The 24,372-nt window shown below is 40.7% G+C and overlaps 1 protein-coding gene across 1 annotated transcript; it reads right to left on the bottom strand.

Annotated features, from left to right (window-relative positions):
- Positions 1-1,027: 1,027 nt before the first annotated feature.
- Positions 1,028-23,656, bottom strand: LRRC63 (leucine rich repeat containing 63). Its single transcript, XM_042446895.1, is given in 14 exon segments — positions 1,028-1,068; positions 1,071-1,100; positions 1,103-1,164; positions 1,166-1,177; positions 3,355-3,594; positions 6,276-6,359; positions 7,885-8,021; positions 10,163-10,261; positions 12,448-12,605; positions 13,354-13,485; positions 15,103-15,576; positions 17,897-18,002; positions 20,090-20,269; positions 23,455-23,656. Coding segments are annotated over 13 exon segments (1,593 nt in total). The 5' UTR covers positions 20,108-20,269; positions 23,455-23,656.
- Positions 23,657-24,372: the final 716 nt, after the last annotated feature.

Here is a 24,372-nt window from a genome sequence, read left to right as displayed (position 1 = left end):
TTAGGAGATCAACAGATCCTCCTCTGTGCTGCTCCCCCTAATCCTCAATGACTGGAAATGACCATTTTGGGTTGGTGTGTGTGTGTGCTTACTAAGTTGATTTGAGGATCACTGAAAATCAGTAAAGATCTGATCTTTGCTACCACCAAATAAATGTGGGATACATTGGACTCACATGATCTTTCTACCACCAAATAAGTGGATTTGATTGCATACACTGGACTCATGCTATCATAACTCACTTACAGAATGCCAGCCAGAGATGTAAAAGGAATAGCAACTCTACTAAAAACAGCCTTCCGGATTGGCAGTAAGTAAGGCTCTTCTGTACATCCGTTAATGATACACAGTGGCTAGCAGTCATGATAGTCTCTTGGGGTTGTCAATCAGTATGAACACGACACACACAACACGCATAACACTTCCATATGAGGAGGTGCTGCGCTGCCATAGTTGTTGTTTTGCCTGTTTCAAGAAGCAGAAATTAATGTCCCCAGCAATATGTTAGTAAAGAAGATTTATTATGTTTCGAAACACAAGGCATAACCATAAATGCTGCTTATACATAACAGACACATAATCAAGCTCTGTTAATGCTTATACCCTGTTCAGTTTATGTCAGAACAGAAAAAATGTAGACTCCCACCATTAAACTGAGTTCCTAATTTTGCATGAATAAAGTTAAGATTTAAACCATTACTCTTGTATGTGGTAAATTATATTTTAACATTTGACTGGGTCAGATTGACTATAGGAAATGTGGCAAAACAATGTACATCCAGTGTCAATAAATGAGGATTTTGAAACAAACTGAAATATGGTAGCAACAAAACTGACTTACTGCAAGTTCTTGTTCTCTGTAGAGACATCTGGGTAAGATTGTAGGAATACAGGCTATTCCAGTGATTTTTGCATCGCAGCAATACTCAACTGGACTTGTCAGACCAAGGCTCAGAATTTACACAATGTAATTGGATGGCCCTTTATTTGTCGTTACCAGGTTAGTGCTGTAAAACACTGGCATCCATCACTCTGAGGCAACTGTAGTGACAAAGTCCTTATAGCAGGTGGTGAGCAGGAAGCAAAGAGGTAAGGAAGCTAAGTCCGTATGGATTCTTATAAACACAGATGAATTGAAGGCTTCCATACAATGGTCTGGGCAGTCAAAATCCTGAAGCTAAAAAAGGCAAAAGGCAGACAGAAATGTTAGAGGGTTTATCTCTATGTTAAGCTGCTAAGGTGGGGAAAGTGAGCACAGCTTGTCTCAAAACTGATGCAAGGTAATGCTGTGTTTGATGCGTTTACGTATGCCCTTTCGTTGCCATTTCCTCAGATTGCAACAGAAGCTGAGAGAAAGAAGCAGCTTGCCAAATGTCACTAGTGAGTTCATAGCCGAAGTGAAACTTGAACGAAGAACTCCCAGACACATGTTTCACTTAAGTATCCTCTTTCAAAATTAGTCTGGCCAGGTCCTTGAAAAGTAAACGCTCCAAAGACCTGAATGAGTGGAACCTTTTAAAAAAACTATTTTCGGTTAGACTCAGAGCTCCTCTAACAATCCCAATGCAAACTATATCTATTGCATATTATTATTATAAATGTTGCCATGTTTTCCCCTCTTAGACAGAGCGTAGTGCTCCTGCACAGAGATACAGTAAAAAAAAAGCTTTAGATATTCAATTTCTGCCTATTGGTAGATACAAAAAGGCCAAAAGAATCTAGGTCAGAAAACAAGGTTGTAACCTACAGTATCAGCCCAGTTATTATTTTAAAAGATGATACATGGTCCTCCAAATGTATTAGACTACAGTAATATAATTCCAGTCATGTATAGGTTGCAGTTGAGCAACTTGGACAGGTGAATCTCAAACTACCCTGCCTATAAAGTGGCTGTGAGTCAATGAAGACTACGGCCTGTTACAGACAGCCGAAATAAAGCTGCTTCGAGTCACAGTGGGGGTATGTGTTTCAATGATGCATGCATCCTAAGAGTCCAGAGTCGCCCACCCACGCTCCAGTGGAGAGTGCTTTGGGCTTCTGGACTCTTAGGATGCATGCATCATTGAAACACCATACCTCCACTGTGACTCGAAGCAGCTTTATTTCGGCTGTCTGTAACAGGTCTTAGAATTATATGTACCACCATGAGCTCCTTAGAGGAAAATTTAAATAAAAGTAATCAACTGGAATCCTGTTGGGAAGTTATGAATGTGTAGCCTAACATTATGCATTTGTAACTGTTTGGTATTCACAATCTCTACATATTCCATAGTTTAGGGGACAGGTAGGCATTCTGAAAGTCCCCCAAATTTCACTTAACCGGAAGCAGCTACTGTGATAGGTGAGAATCCATTCCTCTGTCAATCCAGGAGTAGCTACCTGACATTCCCACCCTCCCTCTCTGGCACAAGGGGGAATTGTGATGGAGATCCTGCTTCTGTCTATCACAATGAAGATCCTTCATGTGAGAAGGTGGGAATGCCAGCTACTGCTCAATCAACATTTTCCAGTAAGTGGAGATTGGTGGTGGTCTTTAACATATTAAGCTAAGGGCTACTCAAACTCATGCGATGCCAGGTACCAGAGGAGAAGGAGGAAAAAGACTGAGAAGAAGTTGACCAAAAAGATTTGTTACAATTAGATAAACACCATAGTGTTCATAGTCATAGTATTTTTTTTTCCCTATCTGACTTAATTTGGAGAACATCTTATATTCCAATATGGAATTTTCCATATTCCAGCCTTCAATTCTTTCGTAGGTCAGCAAAATGAGTACCCAGCTCGTTGGGGTCAGTTGGCTTACACATACTGCTTAGAGAGTGCTTAGTTCACTATGAAGGGGTATACAAATGTACAGTGCTACTTGTATGGCTATATTACTTGCACAGTTTATATTGTGATTTCTGGTATAACGTTTTATCTGAAATAAATTCATTCATTCATTGCAAGTTGTGGCAACATTGTATTGCACATCATTTTTGTTAAGTTTCTAATGAACTGTGGCATGTATACAATAAGTCTGGCCCTTTCTGTTCTGGCACAGACACCTTACTTTGCCTCAGGAGACCCTTCTTGGTCACTTTGGAGAAAACTCTTATTGCAACTAACATTTTCCTGCAGAAATAATGCAGTTTGATACTACTTTAACTGCCACGGGTCAATGCTATGGAATTCTGGGATTAGTAATTTTGTGAGATATTTAGCCAGCTCTGAAAGAGAACTCTGGTGCCACAATAAACTACAAATCCCAGGATTTCTATAGCACTGAGCCATGGCACTTAAAGTGTTGCAAAAACTGCATAATTTCTGCAATGCAGATACAGCAATAATTATGGAAGTCTCCATTTTACTTACTTGCACAATATCTTTTCAATGTCATTTGGGATGTGAGGATATTCTTCCCACAGCTTGTGCTTGGCAAAACAGTGAGCAGCCATGTCAGTGAGCCGTTGTGGCTCAAAACGGCAGATTTCATTCCAGAAGTAGGGATGTAAGAAATTATTTTCCACCTTCAACCGGGTCAGGTCAAGCTTCACAACCCCACAAGGCAAAACATAGAGGAAATTCCCTTCGACGTTCAGGTATGTAAGGGTACTGAAAGTTCACAAACAAAAAGTTAGATGTGCATATCTTCACTGTCACATGCAGTCCGCATAAGGAGAAAATAATTTCCATGTACAATCATCCCTCCACATTTGCAGCTTTGACTTTTGCAGATTTGATTATTCACAGATTTGGTTAATTTGTTCTCTCTAGGAATCTCTATATCTGCCAGCACAGCTCTATTGTCAAGGCCCACCAGACATCATTCTGGAAGATCTACACATTCCTAGAGAGAACAATTCTGTAGGTATCTGCAGGTCCTTCGGTGCAATTCTGTGGTCAATTTTCGGCAGATTTTGACCACAGTAATGTGTTGGAGGACCTAGAAATTCCTAGAGAGATGTTCTCTCACGTAAAAAAGGTGCTTTTTTATTTGCGGTGTTGTAGATGATAGGTTTTAAAGGTTCTGACAGAATAGAGTAAGACAGAGGGCCCAGATTTCATTGAGAATTCAGATTTATTCAAAGCTAGCTGTCCCCAGTGGAATTCCCATTCCAACACAACTGAGGCCTTGAGCCAAAGAAAATAGTTACCTTTATAGGAAAACAGACAAAGAAAACTCATCTTTATCTCCTGATTGGGCATTTCACACTCCAAACATATAAATTTCCAGCAATTATAGCCCTGATACATGAATACATTTAAATATCCTTTAAAATACTTTTGGCTACACCCCATTGTCCCGTATCAGCTATTTTAGCACTCAGAGGCCCTTCTGCCTGTGACATTACATTCTCTATCAGTCTTTTACTAAGGTTCTTTGTTCCCTTTAGGCACCTGGATGAACGCTTCACCTTGAACATCTCTGCATCTGCCCCACTTCTGCATTCCATTATCCCAGAAGCCTCTATTCTAAACTGTGTGTACTTTGGTTCAGTCTCTTCTTTTATTCCATCAGATATATATATATATATATATATATACACACACACACACACACACACACACACACACATATATTGATTCTTGCATATTACCAAACACTGATATTTGGGTTTGTCCACCTCAGCGGTTTCTCCACTTTCACAGGGGTCCTGAATCTGTGAAAGTAGAAAAACTGCAAAGACAAAAACACATATATTTTTTTATCTCAGAGAACACCTCTCTAGGAATCTCTAGGTCCTTCAGCAAATGTGGAGATCCCACTGTTCTTTCCTCCCCGTTTAAACTGTGTCCACTCCTCATTTTCACGCAGTTGACCGGCACAGGAAAAAGTTGCTTCCACTACCACAATGGCTAATCCCAACTAGAGTTGACCCAGTAAGTCAGTGAGTCTTATGTAAGTGTTAGCAAATAATTCTGATATTGATTCAGTGGATGTAATCTAATTGAGACTAGTAAATGAATTTAGGACTCTGTGTATGGCCTCCAGCCTGTTGCCATAGGTAGCCATCAGGGGCAAAACAGTTGCCCATTCCAGATCTATGCCTTTCAACTATCAAGTGCATTTTCTTTGTGGTATCCTTTTAAGATTCCAGGTCAAAACACTGAGATCCAGGGATAAGCCTTGTTGATGTTATTAAGCATGATACTGTACATTAAGTCTCAAACATAGTTGCTCAGAGCATGTAATTCAAGTGATAGACATCAAGGAGGACACATTTCTCTGACTGGAAATTAAATTTTCCAAGCTCTTCTCTGAAGAGAATAAAGAGTCCCAGTTCTTTCTTTGCACATTGGCAAGCACTGCTTTTAAAAACACATGGGAGTTCTAGCCCAGCAAAACAGAATTGTCAAGCTCTGTGTCGAAACAGAAACAGTAATAGCAAAGCAAGAAGCCAGGAACACACATGCTCCAAAGCAATGCTCTCACCCTGAGACTCACCTCACCCCCTCCTTGCCCTGAGGAGTAAAGGGTCCAAGCCCTATGATCTGGGAACTCTGAAATGAACCATCAATCCTGGCTTGTCTTTATCTGCTACAAAATCCTATTTTAACTGTAGCTTGCACAAAAGTACAGTGGGCCCCTAGTGTCCACTGGGCTTTGGTTCCAGGACCCTGCTGTGGATGCCAAAATTCATGAATGCTCAAGTCCTATTATATATACAATGGCATAGTAAAATGATGTCCCCTACATATAATCAAGGTTTGCTTTTTGGATTCTTTTGTGGGGGTGGGAATATTTTCAAGCCATGGGTGGTTGAATCTGTGGATATGGAATCTGTGGATATAGAGGGCTGACTGTAACACAGTTACTCAGTGACCCAAAGTACAGGCTGTACAGAAGAATTGCAGTAAAGCCTGAGGCATTCCTGTTTGTCACAGGCAGAATTCTGGGTTCCCTTTGGTAAATTCAGAATGAATATTCCAAGAAAATGGGTAGGAGGAAAAGTGCCCTGGCTATCCAAGCTCTAGGGCATTTCTAGGAAATCCATGCCTATCAAAAACAGACATCCTGAAAGTACCAGTATGGAATATTGGCCCTTCATATGTTTAGGGGTGCAACTCTGATCCAGAATGGCAAATGGAAGGAGGATATAGAAGGTGGAGTCTAAAACATATGGAACATTAAAGGCTTTCTGTCATTAAAAGAGTAAATGTAATTCCCTGTTATAAAAAGAGTAAAGTCTGTGTTTGTGGAAAACATTTTCTGCCCTTAACGCCAATCAAATAGTGAATACAAAACAAGGAATGGAAGACTTGATACGAAAATAGAAAAAACAGAATAGTACCTGAGGCTTCCAATATCATTAGGGATAGTTTCAAGTTCATTATAGGAAACATCTAGGCCCTCAAGATTTGGCAAAGTAAATAGCCTACAGAAAGAGGAACGAAAATGTATCATAAGCCTATGAAACTGAAAATGTCATATGTACAATATATAAAACTGTATAATTCAAAGCATGCCTTAAACAGAATACTGAATAAAAAGAACATTGCTTTCTGTAACTATCTAAAAGATGGGGGTTTGCATAAAACTGTAATGAACATACATGCATGGCGCATGGTGGTGCAAATAAAAATGGAGATGATTGTACAGAAAACAAAGACCAAAGAGAGATCCCAAATGGTCTTGTGGAATCTTAAAGATCAACCAGTTTATTATAGTATAAACATTGGTGGATCAGAATTCAGGCAAGATCTACTGCTTGTCTTACAGCAGCCAACTAACACAGGAAATGGAAGAAACCACAAAACCACATTTCAAAGGTAACACAGTGAGTGAGAACAATGCCAAATTTGACTTGGTGTGTTTGTGGTCTAGCAAGTGAGCTTCTGTAATAGCATTTAAATAATTTTGAGAACCTTGTAATGCATTACACAATGAAATGTTTTTTAAAAATATATCTTCCAAGCATTGTTTTGCATTAACTGGATGGATAGATTATGTTTTATAATTAATAGATGTTCCATTCCGGGCAGTAAGGTCTGAAAGCACAGGTGGGCACCTCCTTGGATTGCCCATATTATAATCTGAGAACTCTTTCTGTAAAGTCAAATACTGTCTGAGAACCCTGTTTAAAAATGTTATCCATCTGCAACCTAGTACCCCTAAAGGTCTGACGAAACTGGACTCTGGTGTAGAGCTCTTTTCAAAAATCAACTTCATAGTCCTCATGATTTGGAACATACAGGGAAATATGAAAGCAGCATCTGCAAAGGGCTTCTGTTTCCACTGGGAAAGCAGCAGTCTTTGAGGTTAACCTGTTCTTTGCCTGATAGGTGCCCTGTTCAACTTCCAATAAACTCTTGATTTTCCCATAACACTGTTTGGAAGCTGTCAATTTAGTGGTCATGAAGGCGACAATATGGTAGCCATAGTGAGAAAACAGTATACCTGTGAGACCCAGCAGCACATGTCATTGAGGTTTTGAAATGGTTGGATCCAGACTTAGTGTGTAGTCCCTAACCTAGGACATATCCACACTGCAGCCTTAAAGCAGTCTGACACCACTTTAACTGCCAAAAATCTCGCAGCCTAGAGGTGACATAAGTTTAGCACTGCCATTACTCTGGTCTAGCTGTGTATCAGCATTGTGGCTCTCTTTCTGGGCTGGATTTGATGTAACTCAGCTCAGCTCTTTCTTTTCTCTCACCTTGTCCATGTCCCTTTTCTTTGTTCTGCTGGCAGACTCTCTGCTGACAGATCTCTGCGATCAGTTGGCAAAGGAGCATTTCTGCTGGCAGAAGAGATTTTGCCCCTAACTGTAACCTCCTACAAGCAGCACATCTTTGAATTGCAACTTCATTGCCCATCATATTTAGAGAAAAACTATTTGTATGAAGACATTCCCCTATTCTGTCTCCTATCTAATCTAGGAATTGAAACCACAACGCTACCCAGGTGGAAGAGTAGTTAGCAAATTGAAGGACATAACCAAATATTTAAGATTCTTCATCTGGCTGATTTCTTCAGGGATGAATTTTATGGGGTTGTTTCGAACCTTTAGCACCTCTAAATGTTGAAGACAAAACACCTGCAGGAGGAAAAATAGAGACAACTGAGATAGAATACTTATGATTCCTTATTTTAATTTTAGAAATTTATATCATCAGCTACTAGACAAGGGTTAAAATTGTAGCCTACAGCTCTGAAGGAAAAGAACAAGTGTTACAGCCAGGAATGGGTTGCCATATTCTTCAGTCACCATCTTCAACTGAGGCAAATTTTCAACCTTAACTTTTATGGTTTCACTGACTGTAACACCATTACTGTAGCCTACAGAAATAAATGGAAACTCATTCACTTTCTTAAGCAAGAAAATAAAGACATACTCTTATCTAGGAAGTTACATTTGTTAGTGATTATCACAGGAGACCTAAGTTGAACCAGAGCTTATCAGAGCCCACCTCCACCTTCCACTGTCAGGTGGGAGCTAAACTAGGTTGAGCCTAGGTGAGTTGTTGTGCACCTAGGTGAGATGACAACATAGGACACATTTGTAGTTCATCTGGCCTATATGTCCGCATATAAAATGGAGTGTATGGGTCTTATTTTAACACTGAAAGAGAAGATAAGAAGAGATGGAACTCTACAGTTCCTGAAGCTGTCAAAAGGACAGAAACCTTCTCAAGACCAGCCTGAAAAATACTTCCTAGTCCCACTTTTTTGCTGGCACACAAGATACAAACTCATATGTAATCCAAAGCAGTGTGAAGGGTGAACGTGGGACAAATTTATTGACCCCTGTGTGTGCAAGTTGCTTGTCAATTTATGGTGGCTTTATGAATTTTTTAGGATTCTTTTAGGTAAGGAATATTCAGAGGTGTTTTGCCATTGCTTTCCTCTGAGATATAGCCTACAGTACCAATGTTCCTTGGCAGCTTTCCATCCAAGTACCAAACAGGCCCTGTCCTGCTTAGTTGCCAACATCATATGGAATCTGGTGCCTCCAGAATAGCAATAGCAAGTACATTTCTATACTGCTTATCAGTGCACTTAACCACTCCCTAAGCAGTTTACAAAGTGTAATCTAATTGCCCCCAACAATCTGGGTACTCATTTTAGCGACTTCGGAAGGATGCAATTCTGAGTCAAGCTTGAGCCCTTTCGCTGGTCTTGAACTCCCAACCTTATGGTTTGTGAGTGAGTGGCTGCAGTACAGGCATTTAACCACTGCGCCACCAAGCAAAACATTTCTAGAGATTATGTGTCTTCATCTTCCTTCACAGGTAAAAGTTAGGTAGGCTGAACTGATCACCTCAGCAGTAAACTGATCACCTCAGCAGCAATTTGGGGTGTCATGAAAGTAAATTCTTGGATATTTATTTTATTCTTGTAGTATTTGCACTGCCAGGAAGAAGGAGAGATACTTGTAAGATACAGATGCTGAACAACTTGTCTAGCTTAGGTTACCATGTACTTTGACACTGTGAGCAGAAATGCTATTTGCCGCTCTATCTCAGGCAGGGAAATGTCTTGGTAGAGCCATGAAGACAGAATTAGAACTCATGGTAGGCCTCTCCAGCCGCACCACCACACAATATTACATTGAGCCATTTCTTCCATGATACTTGCATTGTGGTTGCAACATGAGGCATGCCAACATAAGGTTGTCTCAAGTCTTATGAGAGGAGATCTCATGAGATCGCCAAGGTCCCACAAGATTTCAGATCTCAGGGGAACTTCCAAACTCATGCAAATCTTGTCATAGCAAGCCATCCATTGTGATATGAGAACTTTAGTCTGCCACTCAGCAAAAGTCTGTCAGGATGAAAAGGAGGAAGAACGACACCAAAAAACAGACCACCCATCTTTGGTAAGTAAGACCTGAATGCTGCATGCATACGAAACACTTGAGGTTGGTCTGGTGCTCTCATCTACACACTTTGGGGTGTCCTGTATTACACAATAGGGGATCCAATTTTAGGACACCAAATATGGGATGTCCTGTATGAAACAGGACTCTTGAGAACCTTATCTTTTATAGAACTAATACAACTTAATTCGCAAACAGCTTCAACTGATGTGTGGTGGTAAGTGCAGTGAAGGATTTGTTTTTTAAACAGTTGTTAATTTAAAATTCATAAACATCTCAAAAATAAATGGACATATTTGTTTGTAGCCAAAGAGCTATTCAAGTTTTATGTGCATATGTGCACACACATAATCACTCACCTCTGTAGGAAAGGAGCTCAAGCAATTGAATGACAGGTTAAGGTACAACAAAAAGTCAGCCAAAGGAGATAGATCAGGAAGTTGTGACAGAAAATACGCCTATAGGTTAAAAAATAAAAACAAAAAATAAAAACACACGTTACATTAATATTTCTAATAAATGAGGTGCTATAATAAAGAGGCTTGCTGGAAGAGTTGCAGACTTTATCACCAGAACAGCTGCTGCTGATTCAGCCTCTTGAAGCAGTTTTGTGCCATATGCTGGTGATGCCTGTGAACAGCTTCCACTGAGCAGCCTTTAGTTGTAAAACAGTGACAACAGAAGATAGTGAAGAGGAAAAACACAGTGAAGGGTAAATCTATTAGACTGAACACATATCTTGTTAATAATGCCATTCAAGGAATGACATAATCTGTAGCACATTACTTTTGGGGTGATGTTATCAACTTCATTACTTTTTAAAAGTAACATAATGATTGGTAGTTCTGTTAACATTGTTTCTGATGCAACAATTAATGTTATTTAATATTCATAATTTTTTGCATTTGTGAGTCATTTTTTCTTTGTTTTCTTTCTTTTTTCTTTCTTAATATTTTTTCTATTATACAATATCTAGGTATAATGATGACCACCACCACCCTTCAAATAATGAGAACTGTAATTACAAACCCATTGTCTCCTTTATGAAGGGAAGACTTAAAGAATGGTCGCACTTTAAAACGTCATTGCTAGAAAGGTATGCAGTTATAAAGGCACATATCTTACTATTGTTCCAGACTGTACCATTAAAACCTACTAGTCAAGCAACAGCAAAATGGCAAAACCAAACTGAAAACCTTATTGTTGGGAATGAAAAAAATCTTTAAAGAAAGTTAAATATGGTTTCGTTGTTGTTAGGGGGTGAACTAGCAATTCCACATTTGGAGAAATATCACATAGCTTTCCAGTTAGCACAGCTAGTTGAATTCAAAGGAAGTGATAATCATTTTTGCTTACGTTCATGTTTGAAGAAGGCAATTTATAAACAGACTCAATAATCTTCTATGTAAATATATGTGCAAGGGTTAATAAAGCAAATAAAATGTTCACATCAGAAATCCTAAGGATTTGGCATTCACATATCAAAATATTTGTCCCAGTTGTAGCTCTCTTTAGTCCATTTTAGGAACATCCAAAGTTCAAAAATTAATTTGCCCAATTCATATACTGGAAAAATTGAGTGGGAAGGAGGGAATGTATAGAATGTTTGTTCAAGCAAAACATCTAATTTTTTGATGTTAGAGAACAAGAACATTTTGTAGTTGCAATCACTGGAAGTCTTCTCGTATGCATCTTACTTATAGACAGCTTGGGAATCTCCAAGAGCATTAACAACAACTGAGACTGGATGTGTGGCAGAAACTAGTAAAACAGCTGGATTAGTATCAGAAATATAATATATACATACATACATTTATATATCAGTGGTGTCACTAGGGGGATGCGAGGGTGCGTGATACCACTGCTTGTGAAACACCTACCTTTTGGCAGAAACAAGCATTTATCTGCTTCCCTTTAAGATGCTTTAGGTGGGAGCAGGGTGAAACTCAGTGGGAGGAGAAAAGAGACTTTTTAAATGTAAAATTGCAAAACATTTAATTTTTAAAAAAAATAGATTTAAAAAAATTATTCTTTTAACTTTTTCTTTAAAAACATACTTTAACCAAATCTTCACTATGTATATGTAAATACATTTAGGTTGTGCATATTATATTGTAATTTGAAGGTACACTTTTAATTTTGCTAGTTGTTTATGTCCCAACACTTAGCATTACATTCAGTGGTATACGGGAATTACGATTTATGAGTAACATGAGTGCAAAAAAGATTTACCAAGGATTCTGTATGGTGTGAAATGGGAGGTGGTCAATGGTGGGTGTGACACCATGAGTTACCACACCAGGTGATACCAACCCTAGTGACGCCACTGATACATATATGCAATAGTAATCTCAGGACAACAATGGAATAGAATTTGGTCCTTTTCCCCTGCTTCAGATATAAAATGGAGTGTGCTGCCAGAAGGGAAATACCCAAGAGTTGTAGCCTATTCCTTCAGTCTCACAGAAAATGCAACAGAACAGAGGATACAGTGGGATTTCCACTGTATCCTCCATGTGTGAGGATACAGTGGAAATCCCATTTAGGCCATCATAGGCACCTTGGAAGGATAGGTGAGGAAAATGTGTTACAAATTAAAAAAGGACTAACAGAAAGAACACATCTGCACTTTGAGGGAAAGTACCTTAAGACTCAGCCCAGTTCTTCTGTACTTTAAGCAAAGAGAAACAGCTGTTTCAGCTTTTGTTTTCAATTGATCCTCTTCATCCTGCACCTGTGATTGAGGCTTGAACGCAACACCCGAGACAAAGGATGCAGCAAAACCCAAGTCATCCACCATGTCTGCAATAAATGTAACATGAGCTGTTAAGCAAGGAGGGTGGTAGCCTCTTTTCAAAGCACCAGCACTACTGACAATGACAATTTAAAAATATTAAAAGTGTCTGCAACATAACAGACAGGAGATTAAGGCCATGTCTGCATGGGTCAAATAATATATGGGTTTTGCTTTTTTTCCATCAGTTCTTTTTATGGTAATGAATGCTTGGCAATATGAAGAACTAGTGGAAACAAAATAATTCCCCGTTTTACTATTGTTATTGTTCTCTTTTGTTTTTTATTGGGAACAGAGTTTGCCTATTCTGGAAATTAGCAAAACCAAAGAAATTCCATACAGTTCCTTATAGCTCAGGTACAGTATTCCTTATAGTTCAGAACTTGTAGCTTCATTTGCAGACACAAAAACAACAACAACAACATTTTGAAAAAGTATGTTCAATTTGCAATTATATTCTGGATAAATTGTACTTTTAATATATCAAGCATGATCATTTTACTTTTATGCCAAATAAAGATATACATGATGAATTTTATGTTCCTAAAGGAACAAAATGACTTTCAATCTGTAAAAGAGAGAATGTGTCAATATTGCACACACACCCCTTTTTTCCCCCCCCCTGAAAATGTTCATTACTTGCTGGGGGGAAGACTTTTAAATTTTACTTTAAAATTGGAGAGGGAGGATTTTCAAAATTTCCAGAAATTTTGCATCTATACCCATCTGCGCATAACGTACGTAAATGGTTTCTACCTGCATAGGTCACTCTTTTCTTTTTTTTCTCTTTAACCTCAACAGCGTCCTTCCTCTCCTTAGCCAGGAATCCCATCTCCTCATCTTCCTCACCTGGGAAACCCTCCTCTGCCTTTTCCTCCAGCATCTTTTCTGAAATAATAGCATAAGCGAAATTACAGTGGCTTTCTACTTAACGGAAAGAACTATCCCTAGTGCTTCCCAGAAAGATAGCCTGTGAGACTCTTCCCTTATTTGTGTTCACATTTATAAAATAGCCACCTTACTTACCCAAAAGTCAGTTAGCCAACATATCATACTTTATCCTTTGGCTGTAGGATGCTGATTTAAAATCCCAAAGAAGAAAGACTGATTTAAATCACTGATTTAAAATAACATCTACAAGTGGCGCTTGTGATTTTTCTTTTAAGAGAGTCTCTGTCAATGCTTTGGCTAGAAGCATTAACATATTTTTCTTTGGTAACTAAATGTGCCACCTAAGAAGGGTAGGATATACTTCAACTAATTAGTCCTTTGAAATATATTATTTTTCAACATATTCAAAAATTATGCATGACACACATTTCTTTCCGTTCAAATATTGTATTCCTTCTTCTGAGGCAGGAGGCCTTCTGTTACTGAATGTGACTCAGAGAGGCATCCACCTAATAAATTCTAACAACCTAATTCATTAAACACCAGCATTAATGTGTGGATTCTAGCAACTGAGTGGAAATTGCTAGAGGAATCCAGCAAACTTATAATGTAACAAGTTGGTTGGCTAGCAAGTTGGTTTGGATAAGCATTATATGCTATGCTCAAACCAGAGCGTAAGTGACTCAGGGACGTGGCTAAGATGTTAGGAAGGGGGGTCCAGACTAAGTGCCACCATTGTAATGGGGCTTGGGTGCGGCGGCGCAGCAGCATACACCATTCATTTTCCTAATGGAAGGGGGGGTCTGGACCCCAAGAACCCACCCCCTTGGCTACGTCCCTGAGTGACTTACTACTGAGTAGACATATATAGGAATTCACCATAAGAAAACTTCATCTCGGATATTTCTTACACCTAATCACTGGTGACCTGTACCTGATGTAACTATGGTGCCTCATCCAATCAGACCATCTAATGTGTTACTTTAATGGACTCAACAAGTAGTAAAAGAGCACCATTTTGTGTTAAAGCAGAAACTTTGGGAGGTGGTTTTAAATGAAAGAAATCAATTGAAGATGAAGAAAGAAAGGAGGAATTCTCTCCCTGCCCACCAACCCCTTGAAAGCCCTGGACACATTGACCTTTAGATTGAATTCCTCTGTTCACTGGAACTGGAGAGCAACTTTCTCTGATACAACCAACATCCACATTAAAACTTTGCTCCAGGGGTTTCCTCTTTCTCCAGGGCAGAGTTTTAAAGAGCACAAGCCAGGGCTGCAGAAGAGGTGTGTGTTTGGTTCTGGTGGAAGGAACAGTGTAAGATATAAGGGACCCTGTGTAAGTGTGAAATTTGATCCTGCCCTTTAGTTTGAGTCTGCACACTTTCAAAATTTAATATACACTTTATAATGTACTCTTTAACTACAAATTTACAAACTGACATTTGATTCTCTTTGAATCAAATTCAGTGTCACCATTCAAATTCTCAGCTGCCCAAAGTCGAGATGATGGACAAAGGTTTGAGGAAAATATCAAGAAAAGAAAAGAAATAGAGGAGCTCAATTCCAAGTCAATGCTAAAAACAGTAGAAGTCATCAAAATGTAGCATGTAGTACCTATTAGCATCTGTCTCTCAGGTTTTCTGCGTTCAATAATAGGCAGATCCCCAAAAGACAGTATTACAGTACTGACTTCTGTAGGACCTCTTCTCTCTTCAGCAATCAGCTGGCTAGTGAGTACTTCATAGTTGCAACGAGAAGGGATCGGCTTTATAACTTCAGATGGCAGAGACATAATATCAAGACTGGCTTCTACAGTCATGCCTTTTAACATAAATTCTGAATCTAAATGCAATGGGAACTCTCTCAGAACAGGAAACCTGAGGCAGATTGGTACACGGCGTTTTTGCCTTGGGAAGCTAGGAGGCCCACTGGACTGTAATGGAATAACAAAGTCTCTCTTGGGAACTTGGATTCCAAAATCATAGTCTGGAAAGCACAAATAAATTGGTTGGTTCTTGCCAGGTGCTGCAGGCTGGGCATCATCGGTCTCCAATGTTTTTATGGATGCTTTATCTTCCTCAATAGCATCTGTTTTGTAAAATCATTTATATGGCAATCACAGAGAGAAAGAGAGAATATTAGGGAAATTTAAAGTTACTTTGTTTGCACACACACACTTGTACACATACACATTCTCTAATATATTAAATGAAAAATAATTTACTTTGATTGCATAGAAGGAGATTGCTTACTAATTAAACAAATACATGAATTGTAAGTGGCAATTTCTAAAAGTGAAGTAAGGGTGTGGTGTAAAGAGGCTTCATTTTATCTAGGGTAAGGTACATGTGAAAATGCATGGTAAAACAACAGGCGGGTGATAGCCAAGAGGATGGATTTATTTATTTATTTATTTAGTATTCCGCCATTTTCCCAAAATGGGATTCAAAGCATCTTCTAAATGGAGTGGAAGTAATTCTGTGTTATTGGGGGCAATGGGATTCCACATGAGGGAGAGGGGGAAGGAGCAGGGGAGGAGAATGGAGTTCACCAAATAGATTGGGGACTTTTTCACATGGGGAAATTTGGAAGGTTATCCCAGGTGTTTCATGTAATTTTGCAAAAGAATATCAAATGACACCAAACGCAGTCAGAAGGCTATCCAAACGCAATCGAGGGTCATCCCAGAGATAGGTAAATTCGGAGAAACATCGCATTTATAAATCCTGTTCCACTCCAAATTCATTGCCAATTCAATTTTGCCTGGTATGGAATGCATCTCTAGATCACCATAGGATTGCCTTCGTTATATGCACACTTCAATTCCCATGATGCTTTGTTCCCATTTTCCCTCCTGTGCTCCCTGACTGCTCCCTCCTTTTGGGGAGAAAAGACCGAAGGGGGGGAAAGTGAAGGCAAACCCCCTCTGAAGCAATGTTGCCCAGAAAATCCCATGATAGGGTCTGAAAAAAGTCTGGAACTAAAACAGGAAAAATTCAAAGGCAGGAACACTCATCAGGTCTCTGGATAACAAGGATTTATTGCATATGCAGACACAGTATGGATCGCTCCAAAAGAACTGTGCACCCCACTGTGCGGGGCTCAGCTTTTTATAAGGTAGACATACACAGGTGTCTTCTTCCTATGTGGCTGCGTCCTCATGGCATCGAAGAAATGGAAATTCATAAGAATTACAAGAAACAGAAACTTATTTATGTCTATTGTTCAATATGACTATAGCTAGCAAGCTGTTCTAACCTTTACCTCACACAGCAAAATATCTGCCTTTCCCACCCTTCCCCGTGTATAGTGTGATCATCTGTTCTCCATGAATTGTGCCTTTTCCACCCCTTTTTCAAAGCATGGGAAAGTAACTCATGTCTAGTGGCAGATAGATGAGGAGTGTTTTACTCTGCCACTGTCCAGTTCTGGAGAGCAGCGTGGATTAAGTGAAGCCCTGCAGAACAGCTAAAGCTCTGTCATGGTAGGGTGAGGAGCAGCACATTTACCACATACCCTGACACCTGGAGTAAGGGGCTTGCAAAGGTGCTCCTGTCAAGGCTAGCCCTGTGGAATATTCACCCTACCTGCTTTCACTCATGTTCACTTCCTCACCTCAAATTAACATTCAAAGGGTAGCCTCGACTGCAAGAATCCTCTCGCTCCAAGCTGTAGTGCGGATAGGACACTGGGATACTTGTGGTGGACCTTGCGTAGCCTGACAGCTGCATCAACGCACTTTATGCATAGGTCAAAAGGCCAATTTCCACCTTATTCTTTTGGATGATGCACTGCCTAAACCCCGGATCAAGCACAATGTCCAGCATGTCCTGCATCAGAACCTTGGCATAACAAGGTTACAATGGTGTTTTTTTTAAAGAAAAATCCTTACCAGTTGCTCTATATATGAAGATCTGGAGCCCTCTGTCCCAACGTTGCAGTGGCTGTCTTCATGGATGTCCCACTGGACCACTTGGCACATCATTTTGACTTCAGAAATGAGCAACCCACAACAGTGAATGAAACTCCAGGCAGACCAGAAGGACCCCATACAGCCAGCTACTGAGCTGCTGCAACAAAGGTAATGGTGATGGTGAGGAACAGTGCAGCTGTGGCGCAAGATACTTCGGACTGCCCCTGGAGTATCCTGGCCAGTGCAGGCAAAGCTTAAGTCAGAGGCTGAGTCTTCCTAAGTTGCAAATCCCACTGAAGACAGCAGGACGTACTTGTGAGCAACTGTGCACTGGACAATGCTTCCTGAGGTTCAAGTAATCAGCCATCACCATTCTACTATGATGCAACTATGATCAACATTGTATCTAGCCATTCCACATCAACGACTGGATAACAAGAAAAATAGGAGTGCGGTGCATTACATGGACACTCATAAACAAATACCCCACATTACCTTTATATCTTTTCCTCTTTGTTAGAAGTTGTTCTGTTTCCACCTTTGGTGGCAAAGGTCTTCGAAGCAGCTTAGGATGAAACATGGCCCTGTGTTTTTCACTGTGCTGTAAAAATACAGAGGGAAGGAAATGGGAGTGGAAGGGGGGGGACTTTACCTAGGCAGATGGGGGGATGTCTTAGATAGCTCTACACTAATGCACAGACCATGGGAAATAAACAAGGGAAATTAACTCCTTGTATAGCCAAGTAAATACTGTACAATATAATAGGCAACACTAAAACCTGGTGGCATGAGTCTCATGACTGGAATATAGTAACAGGTGGGTATAACTTTTTAAGAGAAATAGGCCAAACAGGAAAGGAGGAGGAGTAGCATTTGTAATTGGTTGTCTGGCCGAACCCAAAGGGTGCTCAACAATGGCTCCTTTTCATCCTGGAGAGAAGTGACCATTGGGGTCCCACAGGGCTCTGTCCTGGGCCCAGTGCTATTCAACATCTTTATCAATGACTTGGATAAAGGAATAGAGGGCATGCTTATCACATTTGCAGATGACACCAAGGGCTCATTCCCACTATGAAAAAAGAAAGAAAAGAATCGGCAAGCAAAGTATATGACCCTCGTCCCCATTTGAAACCGGTTCTGATCCTGTTGCGATCGCCACGATGTGAGGCAAATGAAAAAAGCCTGCATTATTCAAATAGCAGTTTCCTGGCGTTTGTTTTTTTAAAAAAGATTCTGCAGCGGGTTCAACAAGTGGGAACAACGGATCAGAATCGCATCATTTGGAGTGGGAGAGACGAATGGCAGAGGGACAGGAGATGTCGCACACACCCAATGCTGCCTTTTTGCTTTAAAAAAAAATAAATAAAAAGCATCAGAATATGGAGAGATACAGAGAGATGTGATTCCGATGAAAAAATGGTGTAAATAACAAATCTGGAATGCATGACTTGGCTTAGTCGCACCATCCTGCTAAAATAAAAACAATGTCTGAATGACCCCCAAGTACTAACCCAGCCTGACTCTGCTCCGCTTGCAGGATTACATGGGATTTGGTACCTTCATGTTACTTAGCTTCTTAGGTCAAAAAGTACTGAATACACGGGGAATGAACTTGAAAAGGATGATTTCATGTTCGGTTTCTGCCATCATGTATAATTTTATCTTCATTTCCCAGGAATACCTAAGAATCACCTTTTTACAGAATCCCTGGTCTTGCTTCTTCAAGAATTGCCCTCTAATATTTTCAGTAATTGAAGGTTAGGCAGTTTCCGGAGCTGGGAGGCACACCAGCCCCTGGGAGTTTGTAAGGCTGTGCCTACCACTCTCACCCAAAATGAGGGGTGGCTAATTGAACCCTGAGAAATCTCTAAGAGGGTGATGGACCAAACAGGATCATTTTGAGCTGGTCTGTTTTAGCCTCAGGGAGGCCTTTTTTCAAAACCAGAAGTGATTTTGTGTCAGTTTGACCATCCAAATGGCCATCTCTCTTCTAACCCTTCTTCCATTTTCCTCTTCTGCCTAACTGATCTATGTGGCCATTCTAAAATATCTCTATAGGATAATCTTAATTTGAAGATTAATTTGTTTATTTTGCTCCTGAAAACAAACAAAAAACAAACACAGATCCAGGAGTGACTGTTGGGAAAAACCACCATTTCCTTTCAGATCCCGGGATTAAGACATTCTGAGGCTACAGCTATTTCTGGAGGACCAAAAAGTACCCAAAGATCTCTGCTGATCTCAGAATGGAGATGGAGAGGGAAGGAAATGACACTTCCTGGTCACCACCATGTTTTTGCCTCCAAGCATCCCAATTCATGTACATGTCACAGCTCTGGAAGATGGAGAGCATAGTACTGTGCCTTATAGTCAACCCAGACCCTACCTTTCAGGCTTAAAAGGGGGAACTTTCTCTCTGCATTTCTTGAGCAAGGCCAACACAAGAACTTATTTGGCATCCTTAGAGACAAATGTTAACAACATGATGTGGGATCAACCCTGTGATTGGCTGGAGGAGCAAATGACCATTCCATTCTACAAAGAGCTACTAGGAGAAGAATCAAAATGATTGTTGAAGGAACTGTCCAACACTGGTCACTGGTTGCCCTGATATCCAGAGATACAGTACATTTGAGAGAGAGAGAGAGAGAGAGAGACAGATTGAGAAACAAACAATACTGTACTTACAGTTCCTGATGGGTACATTGCTGTATGCCTTTTATTTAAACATTTCTAAGTAAAGCAGCTACAAATATACTATTTCATGTCAGAGGTAAAGCTTAATCTTGAAGTGTGTTGCTTGCAGACATCCTCGGTGGGAAAGGGAGGGTGTATGTGTTACACTTCAACAATGCTGCTCACACTTCACTATTTGATGGTCTTAGATTAAGGAAACTATCTTCTGTGGCATATGAGGCCTGGCTTGGTGTCATCTTATGGAATTGACTACTGTGTGCGTTTACTCTTCCAGACTATCTGTGGCTTGTTGCCTCCTAGGCAGCACAAGGTGGATTGGACATTGGAAGAAATGGCTAGAATTAGAGTTGTGGTTAGGACTCCAGTTCCATTAACAGAGGTTGGAACTGTGTTGCTCTCCAGATGTTGTTGAACTGCAAATCCCAGCATGCCTTACCATTGGCTCTGTAGACCAGGGCTGCTGGGAGTTGCTGTCTGCTGATGCCTACCTTACTTTAAGAGCTGCACATCAGACAGAAATGCAACCAACAAAGTTTCCGATCTTGGAGGTGAGAAAGTAGGAAAGGCTACACCTCCCTAATTTGGTTTAAATTTAGTTCACATCCTAATTTAGCTCAAATGTTTTGTTCCATATATGGTGAAGGGGCTTTGGAGGGCAGAAGATGTATTGGGAACCAAAGATTCTGGATCAAGGAATGATGTCTTACTTGACATTTGATTGACACTATTTTCCCATGTTGATTAACAATTATATATATATTTAAAAATTGCCAAATGATCACTGATCCAGACGGGACACATAGTATGTCTAGAATAAGGCTAAGTTGACCTTTCCCCCTATGCCTTTTTTTTCCTGTTGAAAATCAATCTGTATCCACCCAAATCTGCTATTTGCTGCTATTACCAGCATCAGAGACACGTCATTCAATGGGGATGGGAAAGAGGTTTTGCCTGGAAAACAGCATGATGGGGAAGATGAAACCTTTCTCCCACTGATTCCAGTGAAGACTGGGGTGTGGTCATGTAGCTGCTTTTGCTTTTAAAAAATATTTGGGGAATCCAAAACATGGAACACATTTAACATGTAGCTAGAGACTTACTGGCTGCTGTCATTTTAAATTTTGTTGCTTTTTTTGTTTAAAAGCAGATCATGATATTCTTAGCTCCATCTTGTAAAGCAAATTTTTAAAAGCCTGACTTGTCCCAATATCATTTTTTCCCCATTTCCTTGCACACACCTGTATGCTCAAGCATCCAACAATAGCACTGGAAAGAACCAGAAGAGAGAAAACAACTAGCAAACCATTAAGATGGTGATAAGGACTATAGAGTAGTGTGAAGACACACCCAGCTAAAGATGGTGGCAGATTGGGTGTGCAACACCGGTACCCTGGTGAGATCAAACTCTTCTACCCAAAAAAGCTCTGATGCTGAGTGTAAAGTTCAAAAAGGGGGAAGTTTAATTTAAAGAACAAAATTAAAGAGTTTTCTCCTCCTAGGGTTGCCATCCCGGGGGACCTCAAAACGGGGAAAAAATGTAGGACAAGGCTTAAAATGTAGGACATTTTTTTAAAATTTCCTGGCCAGGAAATTAACCAAAAAAAAAGGTCCTACATTTTTAAACCTTCTCCAAGGCCTCGCTGGGCCTGGGAGACAGCCTCTCCCAAGCCCCCTCGAGGACTCTAGGGCCCCGCTGGGGCCTGGGAGACTCTGTAGGCAAGAGGTGCACCATGTTAAGAACTGCATTAAGCAAACTTAGGCTGCTGCACACTGCTTTCACTCTCATCACTCCATCCTATGGAGTCCTGGGATTTGTAGTTTGTTGTGGTGCCAGGGCTGGGCTTTGAAATCTCAGACTAAGAGAGGCAAAAGGCTTGGGCTGCATCTACACTGGAGAAATCATCTGGTTTGAGACCACTCTGCCTCAGCTGAATGCTATGGAATTCTGGGAATGGTGGTCTGTTCCAGCACCACAGCAGAATGGCAGTTAAACCCCTGGAAAGCTATCTGACCAAGGTGACCAATGCCCTCACCCCAAAATGTAGGGCACCCAAGCAAAAAAAAGTAGGACATGCCCAAAAATAAAAGCTAAAAACACCCATGTAATTATAAATCCATGCTTCTTAGCCATGATCCAAATGGAGGACATGTCCTGGAAAAGGAGGAGGATGCCTGGTCACCTTGTCTCTGGTCCAAAATGCACTGCAGAAATAAAACAATGCTGGGCTGAAATGCCCAGAGTTCCTCACCAAAGCTGCATCCACACTGAGGAAATAATCCAGTTTGAGAGTGACTTAATTGTCCTGGGTTAGTGCTGGGGAATGCTGGGAATTGTAGTACACTGTGGCCCCAGAGCTATCTCTGACAGGGAGTCCCATAACTCTCCAAACTTAGTTGAACTGCAGTGCCCAGAATTCCTCCCCAGGTGCATCCACACTGAGGAAATGGTCCAGTTTGAGACTGCTCAGTGCTGGGGAATCCTGGGAATTGTAGTCTATTGTGGCACCAGAGCTCTCTGACAGAGAAGGCCAAATGCCTCAGACACCAGAATTCCAGAGCATTGAGCTTTGGCAGTTAAAGGGGTCTCAAAGTGCAGAGAGGGGGGAGAGAGAAAAGCCTGGGAGTGTGAATGAGCTTGGCTGTGGGGCTGCTCCGAGAGGAAGAGGAGGCGGAGGGAGGGAGGGAGCCAAGGGAAGTGCCAGGACCATTCGGAGCAGCCTCCTCTCTTCCACCGCTCTGCCCTCCTCAGGCAACGCCTCCGCTGTGGACTATTCAGCCTCCTTTTGTCAAAAGAGCTCTGATGCCACAAGAAACTACACTTCCCAGAATCCTATAGCACTGAGCCATGGATGTTTAAGGGGGGAGTCAAACTATTTCTGCAGCCTTTGCTACCCCAAAGCCCTTCCTATTTACAAGCAAGGCAAAAGCTCTTCCTTCACCAAGCCATTAAAAACCAACCCAAGCGGAGGAGGGCTGATTGCTTCTTTCCCATTGGTCAGCTTCGGGATAAATTTGCATATTACAATTAAAGGTGTTTAGGGCCTCAAAAACGATCCTGTGATAAAGAATTACAAGAATACTGACGCGGTTTACATTTAAAAGATGAGGCAATTAAACTCCCAGACAACATGAATGATTTATGGCCTTTTTTTCTTTGCTCACTGTAACCTGAAAAGTAAGGCTTCCTGAGGAAGTGCGCGGAGGAGCGGACCCCGAACTGGGAACAAGGCGTGGGGGGCCCCCAAACCGGGCCGTGACCGTGAGGGGCCCCCCAAAAGCGTGATTGTCACGGGGGCCGCCGGGTTATGGCATCCCTATCTCCTCCCCAGCTCTAAATAACTTGAAATAAAAGATACTTTATAGTTTGGCTTTCAGCAATCTTCAGGGTGTCATCTCTCTGGGTTTGATCTCCTCACTCAATGGAGCTGGTGCAGGGTCTTTCAGCTCCTGAATTCTTTGACTTGATATAAGTAACTAAAATGGCTAACTTGATCTTGGTAACTAAATCGGCTAACTTGTAAGAAATGCCCTTTCCAGCTGTCTGGGCCTGTTTGCCACCAAAAGACAGCTCTCTGCAAGCTCATAGCACAGACTGCCAAAAACTAAAAGCCTCTATCTAAAACAGAGCTTTCTGGGAAGGGGCAAACGCAAACCAAACCTGGAAAAATGCAGGGGATCCTATAGCTCCTCCCACAACTAATACAATGAACATTTCCTACACTAAAACATACTATGGCCTGAACTAATATGAAAGAAAATGTAGGGGGAGATTCAAACAGTCCTGGCTGGACATCACAAGTAGAGTTCTTATGTCTGGCTGTGTCTGACGAGAACTGTCCCGTGCATTTCCCAGTTCTTTTTTTAACCAATAAATGTATTGTGTATCAAAAAGAATCCTGGCTCCAATTGTTTTTTATTTTTATAATTCCACTGATAAGGGATGCAAGTGTTTTCCTATTCAGAGGAATTTTCTTGACTGGCTTCATTTGCTCTTTTTCACACCAACACAGTTACATCTCACTGGCTACGCAGTACTGAGATGTCACCTTATTCATTATGTGACGTCACAAGTGTACTCTCATCTAATCAAACAGAAAGACAACAGCATGAAGAAAATTAAAAGTTCAAAAACAGCAGCAAAGAGGGGAGATAAAGGCAGAAAACATCAAATAAACAAACCAACAAAAAAGAATTGTAATGCAATTGTTTCTGCATCCAAACATCTTGTAGAGTAATTCCACACTCTGTTCCTTTCATTGAGTAAAAGATGAGGA

Source organism: Sceloporus undulatus, chromosome 1 (assembly GCF_019175285.1).
Source record: "Sceloporus undulatus isolate JIND9_A2432 ecotype Alabama chromosome 1, SceUnd_v1.1, whole genome shotgun sequence".
Taxonomy (NCBI): Eukaryota; Metazoa; Chordata; class Lepidosauria; order Squamata; family Phrynosomatidae; genus Sceloporus; species Sceloporus undulatus.
The sequence above is the reverse complement of the archived record's forward strand: the minus strand, read 5'-3'. Positions and strand labels throughout refer to the sequence as shown.